The sequence below is a fragment of the Rissa tridactyla genome, chromosome 1 (genome assembly GCF_028500815.1).
Source record: "Rissa tridactyla isolate bRisTri1 chromosome 1, bRisTri1.patW.cur.20221130, whole genome shotgun sequence".
Taxonomy (NCBI): domain Eukaryota; kingdom Metazoa; phylum Chordata; class Aves; order Charadriiformes; family Laridae; genus Rissa; species Rissa tridactyla.
In genome coordinates this window covers 179381135-179399088 of record NC_071466.1, presented here as the reverse complement: position 1 = coordinate 179399088, position 17954 = coordinate 179381135, and the positions used below count along the sequence as shown (strand labels likewise).

At 40.0% G+C, this 17954-nt stretch overlaps 1 protein-coding gene across 3 annotated transcripts in view; it reads left to right on the top strand.

The window, feature by feature from the left end:
- LGR5 (leucine rich repeat containing G protein-coupled receptor 5) overlaps positions 1–17954 on the top strand; it is a 96763-nt gene that overhangs the window by 64253 nt on the left and 14556 nt on the right. For 2 of the 3 annotated variants that reach the window (XM_054188459.1, XM_054188457.1), the window contains exons 5-14: positions 423–638; positions 3394–3465; positions 6067–6135; positions 12123–12194; positions 13011–13082; positions 13190–13258; positions 13410–13481; positions 16352–16417; positions 16620–16691; positions 17643–17714. In XM_054188459.1, the coding sequence (XP_054044434.1) occupies positions 423–638; positions 3394–3465; positions 6067–6135; positions 12123–12194; positions 13011–13082; positions 13190–13258; positions 13410–13481; positions 16352–16417; positions 16620–16691; positions 17643–17714 (852 nt within the window). The remainder of the gene's footprint in view (positions 1–422; positions 639–3393; positions 3466–6066; positions 6136–12122; positions 12195–13010; positions 13083–13189; positions 13259–13409; positions 13482–16351; positions 16418–16619; positions 16692–17642; positions 17715–17954) is intronic. The other variant, XM_054188458.1, reaches the window with a different exon arrangement.

Genomic DNA, 17954 nt, shown 5'->3' with positions numbered 1-17954 from the left:
GGGAACAGAGATTTAGAAGTGAGTTTTGGTTTTGGCTCCTAGAATGGGTGTCTAGCATATGGAAATCCAAATCATCCTGCAGCTCAGTGATTTATAGGTTCTGAAAGACAATCTCTGTCTGAATTTCTTATACTATTTTATTCCAGACTTTCAAATAATTGGGAAAGGAAACAAATTCATACCCGGTTTGTAGAGAGACTGTGCTCACGAATTATCAGTGCGTGCTCTCACTGAGTCAGTGTCTCCAAAGGAGAGCTGTCTGCGGAAACCCAGCTGACAAAGGGACCTGTAAATGAAAAATGGATGTGGCAACTCATGTCCATCCTTTGGTGTTATGTTCTTGGTCATAACTTCTGATATCCATTGTGTAAGTCCACTGTTCTTTTCTCAGAGTCAATTTTCTCTATTTCTTTTTCTCCTAGACGTCTGGACGCCAACCACATCAACTATGTGCCCCCCAACTGCTTCAATGGCTTGATCTCCCTTAGACACCTGTGGCTAGATGATAATTCTTTGACAGAAATTCCCGTCCAAGCTTTTAGAAGTTTACCAGCACTTCAGGCAATGACATTGGCACTGAATAAAATTCATAACATACCAGACTATGCTTTTGGAAACCTCTCTAGTTTGGTAGTTCTGTAAGTTTTATCAATTGGTTTTTAGCCACAATCTCTGCTTCTGTGCAGGGCTTTGACCATTTTGTGATAAATGACTTGAAGATGCAATGTTTAATTTAGACATTGCTTGAGACAACCTTTAATAATTACATGTTCCCCTAGTACTTCCTCAGTTGGCAAATGATAGGTAAAGAGGTCTGTACATGGTTTAATTAAACGTCTGTTGTATCTTACATTCTTGATATTAAACTGATATCTCGGGGCTATAAATCTGCAGTTTCCCTTCTACAGTTGCACTAGGCTTGTGATATTCCTTTACCAAGTGGTCAATTCCATTTGTCGCAGAAATATTTTTGTTTTAAAGATAAATTTTCTGGCTTGTATATGTGCTACAGAACAAAATTTTAAAAAATTATCTTGGCTAAAACGATTTTTTACATCTTCCTACACTTAAACTAGCATTTGTTAAATTACTTGTTTTGATCTAGCTTGAAATTTTCCATCTCCAGTAAAGAACTACATAAGGAAACTAAAAAAATCACCCTATCTGGTCAGCAAAACAAACAGGAAGAGATGAATTGTGTGCCCTCTAAGACTCTAAGGCAGCTTGTACTGAATGAGGGAAGATTAGAAAAAGGAAATGATCTAAAAGCTTTCTGGGTGACTTGGAAATGCCATCAAGTGGAAAAAGTATGCATTTCCCTTCATAGAAAGTATATGTAGTTTTGTATTTTGTTATTTTTGCATACCAGTTCAACTGAATGAAACATGCGTAGCTCTCACCAAAATCTGGAAGGAGTACTATGGAGCGTGGTTTCAGGTTTTTATCTTCTGGGAATGTACCAAGTGGAAAAAATTCTAGACTGGCTGCAGAATCTTAGGAGGAGAACTGAGGTGGAGAAGTTATTTCAGGATACTTTGGAAAATGTTAGCATTATTAAAGAAAGAATAATATATTCAAGTTTTACAAGCTGTCTGAAACCATAGTCTGTAAGACACTTAGCATATTTTAGCATATTCTAGCCCCAGCTTGAGCACTGAACCTGGCATATGCCAGGATTCTCTACTGACAGTTATAATCACCATCTCTGCCTAGTGCTTAATGTATTCATATAAGCATATAAGGCACCAAAAATGGAGGGCAACAGCCGCCTTGTGTCACAAAATACTTACTTTCTGTTTGCACTAAGCATCAATCCCATTCAAGTTAAAGAGTGGATGGACTTGTCATTTGACTGAGCTTCTAGACTTAACTCAGTAATGCCAAACACAAAAGACTGTCTTGAACACCATGCTCTAGATCCCTTCCAGAAATACAGTGGTAAGAGGACGGTTAAGAGATGCAGGAGAAAAGTATTTCTTTTCATGCCCTGATCGCTTCTCCTCGGTTAGGTTTCCTTATTTTAAATCTGTCTTGCTCATTTCTAATCTTCTGGGCTTCACATTGATTAATAATTGAATCATTCCTTGTGATCTACAACATCTGACATATTTGGCGCATCAAAATCTTTGTGTGTGGTTCTGCTTTCTTTTGCTTGCTACTCTATTCAGTCTGGCAAATTTTCAACTCGGTGCAAAAACGCACGGTCAGTTGGAGCAGGTTTGAAGCTCTGTCATGACAAAGATCAAACATAATTGGAATTTGAAGGTGCACTCTTCACGCTAACTAAAGCATTAAAGGTCAGTGTAGTCATTAATAAAACAAGTTGATTAGATTTCTTCCTAGGAAAGAAAAACTCACAGAGCATTTGCATTTTGCCATCAGAATCCCTGCCTTTTATGAACAGGTAGATTCAATTTCTGTAGGTTCTGCAGAATATTCAAAGAGCCTCTGATCTTTAACATTATTTTCAGAGCAGAATGAAGCATTGAAGGGGGAGTATTTGGCAACCCCTCGTTCACAGCCTTTATTTTCTTTTAAAGTGCTACTCCTGTAGTTTCCCTCCACTATAAGGGTAGAGTGTCAAGAATAAAATAAAAGGAAAAATCTGGGGAAAAGGCATCCTTTTAAAAAAACAACCTGAAGTGGCTCCAAGTTGTATCTACTCAACATTAATAAGCTTCACATAGCGTGGGGGTTTTCCATGTTGGTCTAAAAGACACAGAAATAGGCAGCACTCTGAGCCTTCATGCAGGGCAATTGGTTGAAATATATAACAAAATTACTTTCAATTGCTAAACATTTGAGAAAGTAGTTGTTGATTTTTATAGTTTCAAAGGAAGGCAAGTTGCAGCACTTTTAAGATTGGTTACTTTACTCATCTCAGTGAAGCTATGACTCTTTTGTCCTATTGCTTTGTGTCTTCTTTCATTCTGCAAGCCTAATGCCCCTTTCCTGTCTGCTGTATTATCCGTCTCCTCACCTGCTCCTGTTCTGTGCCATACCCTCTAACACCCTCTGTATATAAATCTTCCAAATATACACCCCACACAGAGTTTTTAAGGCAACCTTTTGATTAACCGCCACTGAGAATATGTCTACAATTTTGCAGTACTTGATATGCAAACCCCAACCTGGAACCACCAATGCAGGTGGTTTTAAAACAAATCCCTTTTATGACACCAAATGGAAGCTTGCATGGGTGGGGAGATATTGGGAAAAAGCTAGGAGGGTGGCAGAGGTGCCTCCTACACATGCTTTTGCAAGAGCATGACTTGCATGTAATCAGTGCATGCCAGAAAATAAGTTTCTTGTGATTTAACCATCAAAATGTTTTGCTTAAGTCCACTGTGTGCAGTGTGCTTTCCTGACTGTGTGCTTAATGTTCCCCTGCAGACATCTCCATAACAATAGAATCTACTCCCTGGGAAAGAAATGCTTTGATGGGCTCCACAGCCTAGAGACTTTGTGAGTTGACCTCTTATTTGTTTCCTTTTTTTTTCAGTGTTTTCATTAATATTCTGAAAGAATAAAAATAGCCTAAAAGCCAAATGTGGGTTTTGGCTTGCCTAATCGCTACAGGATCTAAGTGATGGTTTACAATGACTCTATGAAGCAAATCCTATTTTTGACTATAAAATTAGTTTGCCTTTTTAATAAGCATTGTCCAATTGATAAATTGTCTGAAGGACAGTTGAAAACTGTACTGAGCATTGAAAAAGAAGTGGCTATTCATGAACAGTTATGTTTGCATAGTTTAGTACTATTTATTTGTCTTGTTTAATCAGAAAAGCTAATAGCTAGATTGGGAAATTTTCACAAGGAGAAGCTTTAATGGTAAGAAACTATCTTGCCATAGAGGAGGGTTATAAAATCAGATGGTTTTATTTCTTTATCCCTGGAAAAAGCAAAAGTGCCAGATAGCCAAATTATGCCTGTGTTTTACAAGGAGGGGAAGAGCGGTGTTTCAGTTTTATCCAAGTTTTTGTCTTTAAAGAGCTCTGCTGAAGAATAACACTGGTAAAGATTGAAATTTCGTCAAGTTTTCCCCATAGTTCTGTTCAGACCAATGGAGTTTTCTAAGAAAAAATAATTCTACAGAAGAACGTCAAACAGGAACGCAGTGCTGATGGTTAGCGCAAAGCATTTCGCTACACAGTTAATGGAATAAAGATGTTGTCTGCTGGAGTAGACCACAGACCCCCAAAAATGCTACAGGGACAGTAAAACTTTGCATATCCTTCCCCTTGGCATCTGCCAGAATCAGCTGCATTGTTTTCAGAGGTTTTAAATATTCTACTCAACCTGGACAGAGGCTGAAAGGCCTGTTTATGAGGAACAAATAGACAAAGTTTCAGATATGAATAACGCTAGTCTAAAGGTGACTATTTGCATTCTCATCCACAGAACTATGTACTGTCCACTTTCATGTTTCATTAAGATCATAAAGCAAGAAGTTTTGGGCTTTTTTTTTTATCACTAGTGTTGATTACATTGGTCCCTTGGCACTGAATTGCAATTTTACAATTTTGACTCTTAGCCGCCTGTGAGTTGAGAGGAAGTCCCTTAGTGTAGCACCGGAAGGGGGGATGGGAAAAGGAGAAGGAAAATGTAAAAATGTAATCATTTGTTTTGTTTTTTTAAGTGAGATTCACATGGCACTTGGTCAAAAATGGGGAAAAACAGAACAATGGAATAAGTAATTGCAAACCCAGTCCCAGCCACCTGGCATGAGAGAGATGGAAACACAGAGGATAGTCATGAACCTGGGAACCAGTGTAGGTGCAGCCACTTCGCTGCAATAGGAGAATGTAGCACTCGCCTCAAGCATAGTAATTGCATACTGTGTAGACTGTTTCCAGATAGTTTCAAGATAATCTAAAGAGATCTCGGTATAAATGATGGACGCCAGCTTTAAGATCATTTGTTTGCATCGATGCATAGGTCTGGAAATCACATATCACTGGAGGGCAAAACCAAAACATACATGCCTGTAATCTCTTTTTGTCAATAAGCAGGAGAGAGAGATTTACAAGCAGGAAGGAAAGCCTTGTTGAGTTCAGACAGCAGTTTCCTGCCTGCATTACTTCAGCCTGATACTATTTCAATTTCAATCTATTGTAAACTGTGATTTGTGTTTTGCCTGTTCAAAAAGGCTTTTGCTCAAGTTTTTCAGGCTATGTTCTTCACAAAGCAGTGCAAGAGAGCATCACAGTAAACTGACATACCTCAATTTTAGTTTCAGGTGTCTCCTGAATGCTAAAGGATGCGCATGTCATGTTGAGGGCAGAAGTGGGCTTATAGTCCATTCAGCCTACCAGAATAAAGTCTAATTACCACTGTGGCATTAGCAGTTCTTAAAGCAGAGGTCACTACCCTAGTTAAACAACCATTTTTACAATTTGCATGCTTGGAAACATTCTCCATATGAACACTGACAAATCTTAAAATTAACAACACAGTTAATGGTAACGTTGAACTTATTGTATGCTTTCCCACCTGTGTTAGGGTTTCCCCCAATCATTTTTACCCTCCAAACTCCAGTATCTCTTATCTTTACCACTTAACCATTGTGAAAAATCTCTTCAGAGATTTTTTCATCAGTAAAAATAAAAGAAAGACTAATACAACGAGACAGTAAGACAGAGGCAAATGCAACCTTTATAGTGAGATGTATTAGCTAGGTAAAATGCAGTTCACCATACAAAGTTGTTGAATATTCTGTTTGAAAGATTTTTTTTTTCCTGTTAATACTTTGAAGTAATGAAAAGGATGGCCAATTTACAAAACAGCAAATTACTTACAGGTGTCTGAATCCACTTATGTTTTCTTTATTGCAGAATAGCTAAGATATAACTAAAAATAGGATGCTGATAAAAAATGGGAATGATAATGTGCCTTAAATAGAATTTGTTGGAAAACATCCATACACTTTTGAGGATTTCCTGGCTTTTGGCTGTATGTATTTATTCAGTGCATGGGAGATGATATTTCATTACAAATGCCAACAATTATATGTTATCCATTATGCAGTGCATAACCTAAATAATAAAATCTATTTTCACACAGAGATTTAAATTACAACAGTCTGGACGAGTTCCCCACTGCTATCAGGACACTAACAAACCTAAAAGAACTGTAAGTACGGAGCTCATATGAGGAAGGAGGATGTTTTGTCTAGTGTGTGATTATTTTTTTAATGCTGGTGATTTTATCAGTAATCCTTAAAAACTGATATCCTAGGAAAAACTAATAAACATGCCAACATGCATAAAAGATCATTTTCAATATTCAGTTTAGAGCATTCAAGTTCTGACAACTTTTACTTTTGTACTGCGTTGTGCAGTGAGTTTTTCCAGGAACTTCATCCTTGGAATAACTTAAATAATAAATACAATTCATTCACTTTGAGTCCTAAACACAGTTGGATTTTGCAAACAATCCAATTTATCACAGTCTTCTAGTCTAAGAAGAAGGTGTGGCACCCTTATTAGTCCATCAAGTTTAAATGTCTTCCTTCTTCCTTCCCTTCCCCCCATTAAATTAAAGCAGTTTCTTTTCAATATAAATAGTCCTTTCTAATGCTGTAAATAAAACACTTCTGGATACACAGACATAGTTTGCATTAAAAAAAATCAACAATGAAAAGAAACCAGCCACGTTTATTGTAAGAAACAGCTGAATTATAAAAACATGGATGACGTTATATTCACACATTGTACACACAATGCGTGAATGTACATCAGTGCATCTGTTCAGAATTCTTTCCATTTGAATTATTTACCATGTTACTGGTACCATCAGCATATTTTTTTGAAAAAAACAGGTAATCATATAGTAGTTGGACATGGTTGTACCCCTGCTACATCACAAACAGATCTTAAAAGCCGCTTTACAGAATCACAGAATCTTCATGGTTGGAAAGGACCCTTAAGATCATCAAGTCCAACCAAACAACCTACAATCTGTGCCCGTCAGAGCATGCCCTGAAGTGCCACATCTAGACGTTTCTTAAATACCTCTAGGGATGGTCACTCAACCACCTCCCTGGGCAGGCTGTTCCAGTGCCTGACCACTCTTTCAGGAAAGTAATTCTTCCTAATATCTAATCTAAACCTCCCCTGCTGCAACTTCAGACCATTTCCTCTGGTCCTGTCATTATTCACCTGGGAGAAGAGGCCAACACCCACCTCTCTCCAGCCTCCTTTCAGGTAGCTGTAGAGGGCAATGAGGTCTCCCCTCAGCCTCCTCTTCTCCAAGCTAAACATGCCCAGCTCCCTCAGCCTCTCCTCATAGGACTTGGTCTCCAGACCCCTCACCAACCTGGTAGCTCTCCTCTGGACACACTCCAGCACTTCCATGTCCCTCTTGTACAGAGGGGCCCAGAACTGAACACAGCACTCGAGGTGAGGCCTCACCAGTGCCGAGTACAGAGGCACGATCACTTCCCTGCCCCTGCTGGCCACGCTATTCCTGACACAAGCCAGAATGTTGTTGGCCTTCTTGGCCACCTGGGCAGACTGCTGGCTCATGTTAAGCTGGCCGTCCACCAGCATCCCCAGGTCCTTCTCTGCTGGGCAGCTTTCCAGCCACTCTTCCCCAAGCCTGTAGCGTTGCTTGGGGTTGTTGTGACCGAAAGGCAGGACCTGTCACTTGGCCTTATTAAACCTCATACAGTTGGCCTTGGCCCATCGATCCGGCCTGTCCAGGTCCCTCTGTAGAGCCTTCCTACCCTCAAGCAGATCAACACTCCCACCTAGTTTGGTGTCGTCTGCAAACTTACTGAGGGTGCACTCAATCCCCTCCTCCACATCATTGATAAAGATATTAAACAAAACCGGCCCCAAAACTGAGCCCTGAGGGACACCACTGGTGACCGGCCGCCAAGAGGATGTCACCCCATTAATCGCAACTCTCTGGGCACGGCCATCCAGCCAGTTTTTAACCCAGCAAAGAGTACACTTGTCTATGCCATGATTCGCCAGCTTCTCCAGGAGAATGCTGTGGGGGACGGTGTCAAAGGCCTTACCAAAGTCCAGATAGACAACGTCCACAGCCTTCCCCACATCCAAAAGGTGGGTCACATGGTCACGGAAAGAGATCAGGTTGGTTAAGCTGGACCTCCCCTTCCTAAACCCATGCTGGCTGGCCCTGATCCCTTGGCTGCCCTGCACTTGCCGTGAGAGCTCACTCAAGATGATCCTCTCCGTGACCTTTCCTGGTACCGAGGTCAGGCTGACAGGCCTGTAGTTCCCCGGATCCTCCTTCCGACCCTTCCTGTAGATGGGCATGATATTAACCACCCTCCAGTCATCTGGCACCTCCCCTGTTGACCAGGATTGTTGATAAATGATGGAGAGAGGCTTGGTGAGCTCTCCTGCCAGCTCCCTGAGTACTCTTGGGTGGATCCCATCCGGCCCCATAGACTTATGTACGTCTAGGTGCAGAAGCAGATCATTGACTACTTCCTCCTGGATTATGGGTGGGCTGTTCTGCTCTCCATCCTTACCTTCCAGCTCAGGAGGCTGAGCACCCTGGGGATAGCTGGTCTGACTATTGAAGACGGAGGCAAAGAAGGCATTAAGTATCTCAGCCTTCTCCTTGTCCTTGGTTGCAACTTTCCCCCCCGCATCCAGTAAGGGATGGAGATTCTCCCTGGCTTTCTTTTTGTTGATGTATTTAGAAAAGCTTTTTTTGTTGTCCTTAATGTTAGTGGCCAAGCTGAGCTCCAGCTGGGCTTTTGCCTTCCTAATTTTCTCTCTGTATAACCTAATGAGATCTCTGTACTCCTCCTGAGTTGCCTGTCCCTTCTTCCAAAGGTGGTAAAGCCTCCTTTTATTCCTAAGTCCCATCAGAAGTTCCTTATTCATCCAGACTGGCCATTTTCCCCGCCCTTTAGACTTGCGACACTTGGGGACAGCCTGCTCCTGGGCCTTTAAGATTTCATTCCTGAAGAGCGTCCAGCCTTCCTGGACCTCTTTGCCCTTCAGGACAGTCTCCCAAGGGACTCTCTCAACCAGTGTCCTGAACAAGTCAAAGTCTGCCCTCCGGAAGTCCAAGGTGGAGGTTTTGCTAACCCCTCTCCTTACATCGCTACGAATTGAAAACTTGACCATTTCATGATCACTAAACCCAAGACGACCTCCGACCACCACATCTCCCACTAGTCCTTCTCTGTTTGTGAGCAATAGGTCTAGCGAGGCACCTCCCCTGGTAGGCTCACCTACCAGTTGTGTCAGGAAGTTATCTTCCAGGCACTCGAGGAACCTCCTAGCCTGCCTGCTCTCTGCTGTGTTATATTTCCAGCAGATACCCAGCAGGTTGAAGTCCCCAACCAGAACAAGGGCTGGCGATTGCGAGACTTCAGCCAGCCGCTTATAGAATACTTCATCTGTCTCCTCATCCTGGCCAGGTGGTCTGTAGCATACTCCCAGCACAACATCTCCCTTATTTGCCTTCCCCTTCAACCTTACCCATAAACACTTGACTTTATCATCACTGGAATCTATCTCTATACAATCAAAACACTCCCTAAAGTACAGAGCCACGCCCCCACCTCTCCTCCCTTGCCTATCCCTTCTGAAGAGCTTATAGCCTTTCATCGCAGCATTCCAGTCGTGACAGTCATCCCACCACGTTTCCGTGATGGCAACTACATCATAGCTGTCCTGCTGCACAATGGCTTCCAGCTCATCCCGTTTGTTGCCCGTGCTACGTGCATTTGTGTAGACGCACTTGGGCTGGGCTACTGATCTCACCCCCATCCTTGGCCCTTTATCCCTAGGCTCATTACTAGTGGGCCTGGTTTTATCCCCTTCCCCCTTCGATACCAGTTTAAAGCCCTGTCCATGAGCCTTGCTAACTCTAAGTAGCTACCTGGGATCTTTTCCAAAGCAGGGATCCCCAGGTAGTGTTGACTCCAGCTCAGCACCTCCAGTGCTGGCAAAGAGTGCTGCTCTGGAGGAGGGAATGAGGCTATGAGTTTCTCTGCCCTACTGTTGTCTGTCGGCTAAAATAATTGGTATGAAATCCAGCGGCCTCAAAGGACTGCCTTTTTGCTGACCTCCAGAGCCAGTAGCTAGACATGGGTAACCCAGGTTTGCAGGAAATGCACCTTGCCCAGTCCAGCAAACTGCCTGATGTGCCTACTGGCCCTGTAGGACTTCACTTCTTGGTATCAAAGTATTTGTTTCAGATAAGCTCCTAGGTGCAAGGAATTTTGGAGGGTGAAATTGCAACCTGACATCCCAAATCCAGCACAGACCATGAGACCATGTGCTTCAGTGCTTGCTTTGGGCACTGGAAGCCGATCTTATAAGCACAAGGTGTCTCCCACGAGGTTGTGCATGCCCTGCCGTTCTCACCCAAGTGGGAGCCCAGACCCACAAAGGTTCAGCTCATTGCAGGGCCACTTTAGTAAGGGTATTTCTGGGTGGGACCTCATTTCGCTCAGAATTTGTGCCTGGGCAGAAAACACAGAATATGGCTTTTTGGCTACAGCTTGGAGGCATCCAAGGCAGCCAGTGAGAGCTGGAGATTTCCTGGCAAGTGACCAGTGAGTCAGGGCCATATGTGTTTGATGCTACAGGCACACCGTTGTCCCAGATGCTCCACACTTCAAGGTTTCAGCTGTAGGAGTAGGTATCTCTCCAAAGTAAGTAGGTATAGCTGTTACCCAAAGTTAATGTATACATAATGTTTTCCAGACTGGATTTTGAAGATTCCTATAGAAGCGTTTTTCCCAATGTGGCCTTAATATAGTCTTTTTACCCAGGGATGAAGAGAGATTTTACTGCTCTTTTGCTCAGTATGTGAACTGACAGCCTATAAAGTGCCTTCGGTTCGGACAGGGTGTATCACTTGGGTACAGTGCCCCACGACACGACACAGGCTGCACCTGTAAGCATACTCTCTTCTGACCGGCTCAGAAGTGCTTCAGACTTTTCTGTGCATAAATGCACTGGAGTCTGCTCTTGACCGATGATGGGGCTGGTCCCTCACTCCAACTCAAGTCAGAATGGTGATGAGGGGCCAGATGCTGCCCTGGGAAGTAGTCATGCCATTTCTTCCAGCTTTTCTGCCATGCAAGGAATCCCATTCATTACAGCCACAAAACCAGTTTGTTTATGGTTTCTAGATTAAATGGGATCCTCATATTACTTAGAGTCTGCATCTGCATGGATGCAGTTTTTATTGCGTGCAAAAGAACCTGGGATTTAGAGCCTTGCTCTGTAGCTCATCAGCAGTAGCACAATGCCTAAACAAGGAAAACCAATAGTGTGGGACCTGTTCAAGTAATGGCCAAGCGTACTTGCATCAGTGAACAATTTGAGGCTTTCTAAATGCATAAATTTAAGCTGGGAAACCTTTTTCATACCCGACTGAACTAATGGGAGTTTCCCACACAAATCATCATTGTTCTTTTGAAATCTTAGTTGTTTCTTTTGTTTTTCACAATGGAGAATTACTCATATGAATAAAATCCAGTAATTAATGATGAGACAAAGATTTGGCCCTCTATCCAGCAGGCACAACTGCACTGGATAGTTTGTTCATGTCCACATTTAAAATATTTCAACAAAAAGGTGGTTGTGGGAGGCTCAATATATTACAATATAATGTATAAAGTCATTTACTTGATAAACTTGTGCAATCCATTATTATCCCAGCAAAAGAAATAGTTGCAGTTTAACAAGTATGGGGGGAAATATATATATACTATTTTATTGTTATTTATTTTTATTATTATTATTTAACTATAAATGTTATTGATTCATATCTGTGTGTGTATTTTTATCATATACATATACACATAGATTCTTAGATACATGACATACAGCTACAAAGCACTTTCCAACCAAGGGCATCTGAATTTCAAAATACCATTTTGCAGTTTACTTCATCTGAACAGTTTGTTCATTTAGAAAAGTGCAGAATTCCAGCTATTTCATTGCTTTTATTTTCTTTTGCTTTTTTCAGTTCTGTCTTATTCCAGAAAGCAAGGTCATACGTTTACATACAGACACTTTTCTTATTACAACAAAAAATTGTTGTGCATTGTGAATACAGATTGTGCCTTCACTTTTTTTTTTTCCTTACTGTATAAACCATTTTTCCTTTTGTAGGGGATTTCATAGCAATAACATCAAGTCAATACCTGAGCGTGCATTTGTGGGTAATCCATCACTTATTACAATGTAAGTGATAATAGCCTTTTCAATGACTCTTCTTGATAAAGAACGTGGAACTAAGTATCGTATTTGTGGCTAGTTGTCAAGTAGGTCTTCTTGTGAGTATACTGTGTAGCACGTCATTATACAAGCAAACAAGATCATATCTTTCCAACTTCGTGTAAAGAATGGCAGTTTGCATGCCCTGTTGAAGGGAAGCAAGTAGTGGTCGCTGGCCTTTGACCTTTCATTCGAACTATTTTAAGTCTGTTAACATTACTGGCAATGTAGAAGCTAGCAAAAATTACTCTTGATGGATTACAGTTCCCATTGCCTTACCTGAGAATGCATGTAATGGGCACATCTCAAAATAAGAAACTGCAAAATAAATGTAAGAAGAATAGTGATTCATCTTGAACAATATTATTCTATGAGCAAAAGCAGCATGGCTTCAAAAGTGCAAGGGAACCTCTTCTGAGTACGTGAAGTTCTGACTTACTCACCTGATACCTTAAATTTGTCTTGGGTCATAACAAAGTTCTTCATATTTGGATTTCTATCTTTGCAAACCTGGGAGGAAGAGGGAATATTTTGTTGACTGGCTTCTGTCTTTAAAACCAAGAAAACAATGACTACTTGAATATTCAAGATGTGAAATGTGGTTGATGGATATAGATTAATGGCTGAGAAAAGCCCAGAGGTGCACCTCTGCTACAACTGGAGGTGCACAGTCTGTGATTCATTGTAGAGAGTTTACTCATTTGCTTAGAGTATACTCATGTAATATATTTGCAATATTTTAAAATACTTTTCATAAATTGTCTTTTTATCCAATTTTTGCAGACATTTTTATGATAACCCTATCCAGCTCGTTGGAAAATCTGCTTTTCAACACTTACCAGAACTGAGAACTCTGTATGTGTTTACATTTTTATTTTAATTGATTTTATATATCACAATATTAGAGTTATCCCACACTTCCCTCACCACAATTGTACTGACACGATGTTTTTAAATTCTAGGACTTTAAATGGTGCTTCACAGATAACAGAGTTTCCTGATCTCACAGGGACTACAAGTCTGGAGAGTTTGTAAGTGCTAGAGAAGTATTTTTTCTTTGTTTTATTTTTTTGCATAACTGACTTATTCTAAAGATTGACCTAAAAAAATATTTGTTTTGCAATCTTTAAACTATAGTCTTTTTTTGTCTTTTTTTTTTTTTTTAATAAATACTTTCAACAGGACACTCACAGGAGCACAGATCACCTCTCTCCCCAAATCAGCTTGTGACCAGTTACCTAATCTACAAGTGCTGTACGTTTCAGTAAGATTATTAACATTATGTTAATGCAAGAGATTAATGGAAGAAATTAAGTCATCATGATTTCAAAATTACCCAATTACTGCTATTTCTGTGTATTACGTTACTTCGTAGGAATTCAGCTCAGGGAGCGGGCCCCTGTGTTACTCAAGAAGTTCACAACCCACTTATCAGTCAGGATTTCCCATACGTTGCTGAAAAAGATAATTACTTTGCATATTTTTAGGAAAGAGTAAAATGGTTCTTGATTTTGTTTAAAAAAACAACAGAACTACCTTATTTTCATTCATTCTCCTCCTACAATAGTCTGGGGGTTTTTTTCCCTCACTGAGGCAGATAATTCAGTGAAGTAAATGGAAAATATGACTGAGTAGGGAGTGCAGTTTGAGTCCTTGTTATGCTTCTCTTTTAGTTTCTTTTCCAACCAGACATAAGTAGCTGACTGAAATTTTAATAGACTATTGCTTGGCATAGTTGGGGCATAGTTTTTATACTAAATATCCAACATTATTTAAGCTTGGAAATTTCCTTGGAGTTTGCTTAATCACTAACGAAAGTAATCATTCTGTCTGCTTCTTTGAGAATGAGCCAACAGCACTTTCCTCTATGTATTACATCACTAAGAATGTATTTGGTATTAGTTCTCTGGCCAACATTGAAATAGTACTAATTCTAACACATTATTGGAATACCAGCATGGATGTCATGAACATTTACAGAAAAAATTAAGTTTTAGTTGATGGACTCATTGTAATCATTTCCAGAATGATAAAAGACAGAAACAGAGTCTGTTGCCAAAAGAAAGTCTGCACACAGACTTAAGTTTAAATATGTCCTGTATTGTTCAAAAACAATAAATTATCTCAAAACGGAAGGCAAATAAATACTATAGTAATTAATAATTTGTACAGTTCATAGTAGAATAGGACTGTCCATGGAAAATTCACATATTTTATTATATATTATTAAAGAGGATACTTAAAAGGATGGGGAAACAATTTGACAGCAATTTCATGTATGCAGAGTTGCTCTTCCCCCTTTCCCATCAGATTGGAATGAGCCTGCCAAGCCCACATTTAGGTTTGTACATCATTTCTGCCTGTGCTATGAAGTATAATGGTGTGCTGAGCCCCACAAGTTACTTGGAGACCATGACCTTGAAGGGGCTTCCTGGCTTAGATATATGCACACACACTACAAGCGCTAACACTGCTTTGAAAGGCAATTTGTGCATCCTGCCTACCCATCAATACTTCCAAATGCGGATTAATGGACACAAAGGCTTCCTGGGTGTCTGCACACCTGCAGTAAAGGTGTATGTGAGAGCACGGTCCCAGCAGGCCTCGAGAGACAACCCTCAGCACAGTTGGGTACGCACCTCCACACAGGAACCAAAGCCACTTGCCCTCTGTTGCTGCCAAGAGCCTCGTGTATTAACAAAGTGGGGAAGAAAATCCTTAAAAATAAACAAGAGGGGAGAAGGGTTTTGGTTTTGGGGTGGGTGTGAAGAGGGAGTGTCAGTATGCACAAAATTCAAGTTGGTAACATACTTCTAAGAAGACCTAAGTCGCAAGTCTGCTCATGACAAAATAGCCACCGTCCACCAGACATACCAAACATCTTTTACCTTGGCCTAAAAGCCTCTAGCTCACTTGAATTCTCCTCTGTCACGTCTGAGTACCTGTGAAAAATACAAAAACAAAGGCCACAATCTTCCTTGTTGTAACAAAAAATATACGTATATTGATAGTAGCCTTTGTGCGTAGTAAAAGCAGAGTGGAATATTTTAAAAACACACACGGTCATTACTTGCACCACTTCCACAGATCAAATGTAGAATATTCTAAATGTCCCTGTTGGAATAGTAACAGTGAAAATAAAATTTTACCAAGGAAGTAAGTGGGTGGAGGTCAACCAGTTTTGAAGGATTTGAAATAAGACTGAAAAGAGATTACTCTTTTATGTGATAACATTATATCTGTGGAAAAGGATATTTTTCCTAATGATCGGCATAAACTTTTGTTTCTATATTCTTTTCCCTAGTAAATTTCCCATTCAGTTTTCCCAGAGCAAGATGTATATATATATAGGATGAGACTGTTGGGTGGTGGGGGCGGGTGTTTGGTTCCTTTTTTTTTCCCTCCAATTTCTGCAAATTGCCTGGGCTTGGTTTTGATTAGTTATATTATACTATAAATCAGTCCAGATGTTTCAGTTATTCTGTAATTTGTTGAGTTTTGGCTCAAGTCTTTTTAAGGTTTTTTTCCTCCATGTAGTGATTGATTTCAAAGTTAGTTCCAATTTTTTTTAACCACTTCCCTCAGTTATAAGATATAACAGTCTAAGGATCAGAGGCAATACTGCTTAATTAAAAGCGTAGAATGGAAAGCTGATTACAGTCCATTGTGATTATATACCAGAAAAATACAGGATCTTCTCTGAAAAAATATGAGCATATATATTTAGTAGATTATTTTAAGTGGTTTAAATATTTGTCAGAATTTAAACATGATGAATATGAAGTCTGTGATGCAAATCCAATATTCCCTATGAGCAGATGGCCAATATCATTACTGTAAAACACTCAGAAGAAGTCTTCACTTCAGGGAGGAAATCTTCAGACAATGCAAGGAATTTGCAAACGTGGGATATGGAGTTAATACATCATGCCTTTTCTCCTCCTTTCTCCTCAGTTAGAAATCAAAATCTGACAGATGAGAGATGGGAACTGAGTTTACACATTTCTATTCTTCTGTAAGTGGGGATAAGAATATGTTATTTTAAATTGAGCATGAAGGTAGACAATGAAAAATCTTTCTCTTTTAATGTGACTTTGATGTTAATCTTTTTTTGTGTATTACAGGGATCTGTCTTACAACCTGCTGGAAGATTTACCCTGTTTTACTGCATGTAAAAAACTCCAAAAAATGTAAGTATCAAACTATCCTGAAAAGAGGCATTTATGTACAAATTTGTTTGAGCATCATTAACGTTGTTATTGCTGGCCGATTTGACATATCCCAAATACATACCCTTACACTATATTGAAGTGGATCTAAAACAATCTAAAACATGCCGAAGTGTCCTCCAAGTGCCTTTTGAAACTGATGAGATTCTTATTGCTATTTCAGTGACTTACATCATAATGAAATCGGTGAAATCAAAGCAGACACATTTCGGCAGCTGGCTGCCCTTCGGTCTCTGTGAGTACAGCCCTAACAGCCGTTTACCCGGGTTCTCAAAAACATGAGGTATACACTGTCTGCTCACTGTCTGCCCCAAAACATGCTTGTTTCTGGTTTTCTTTGATCTTTCACCCATTAGGTCATAACTGCGAAAGCAGAACAAACAGTGTGAAGTTCAGCATCTGCAGCAATGAATTCAAAGATATAAACTTACAGCTATAAAAGCTGTTACTTCTAAACATTCGCAATTGGACTAGATGATCATTGTGGGTCCCTTCCAACTGAACTATTCTATTTTATTCTATTCTATGCTCTATTGAGAGAGATACTGAGCCAGAGCTAGTGTCTGTTGGCAGGTTCATGTAATAATCAGCTCTAGAGAGCGTGAAATCTTTTTATAGAGAACAGTGTCTTTAAGAAATAGATTCTAATCATGTGTCGGTTTGTAGTTTTCACACAGACGCATATGCTAGCAGAGTAATTTTGTCAAGAAATTACTCGTGGGTGTCAGCCTTTGCAGGATCAAGCCTATACATTTTTTTAAGAGTTCCTTTCAGTTTTTTGATTTTTCAGGGGCGGTGAAGATTGAGATTAGGAAGTTAAGCCTATTGACAATAGATTTGCTGTTCTTAGTCACACCATGAAGATCTCTTAGAAGTAGTCCATGTACCCCGCACTTCTTTCTGCTGCCGTGAGAAGCTGTGAAGCAGACTGAAAATAACCGTGTTAGACTGCAGAAGGCATTAAGACGTTCTACAGAAAGTTGTCAGTTTAATAGCTAACATCATTAACTGACTCACATAATTAAAAAACTGAAAAAATATTTTGGACTGTGACGTATGCAGAAACTTATTGAAAATATTTGCATGTAATTAATACCTTTTTTATATTTAGGCCTCCTAATCAAGTGTATGAAAACTTCCATATTCACTCAGTGGGTATGTAATTTTCCACTCACTTTTCTTGTAGGGATTTAGCTTGGAACAAAATTAAAATTATTCACCCCAATGCCTTCTCCTCTTTACCATCTCTGATCAAACTGTAAGTATTTGTATATCTTCTACATTGAAATTTTCACATTTTTCTTGCAAGAGCCTACAAAAAATTTAACAACTTAGCGCCCCGCTCAGCAGAAATCGAGGCTTTATTCTGATCCTCTGGTCTGTTGAATCCATATTTTAATGCCTGCTTTCTTGTAGTTCAGTATTATGTCAAAGCTGCATATAACACTGTGTAATCAGAATGATTTGGGGTCTGTGAAGCATATCAGTGTATCTGCCT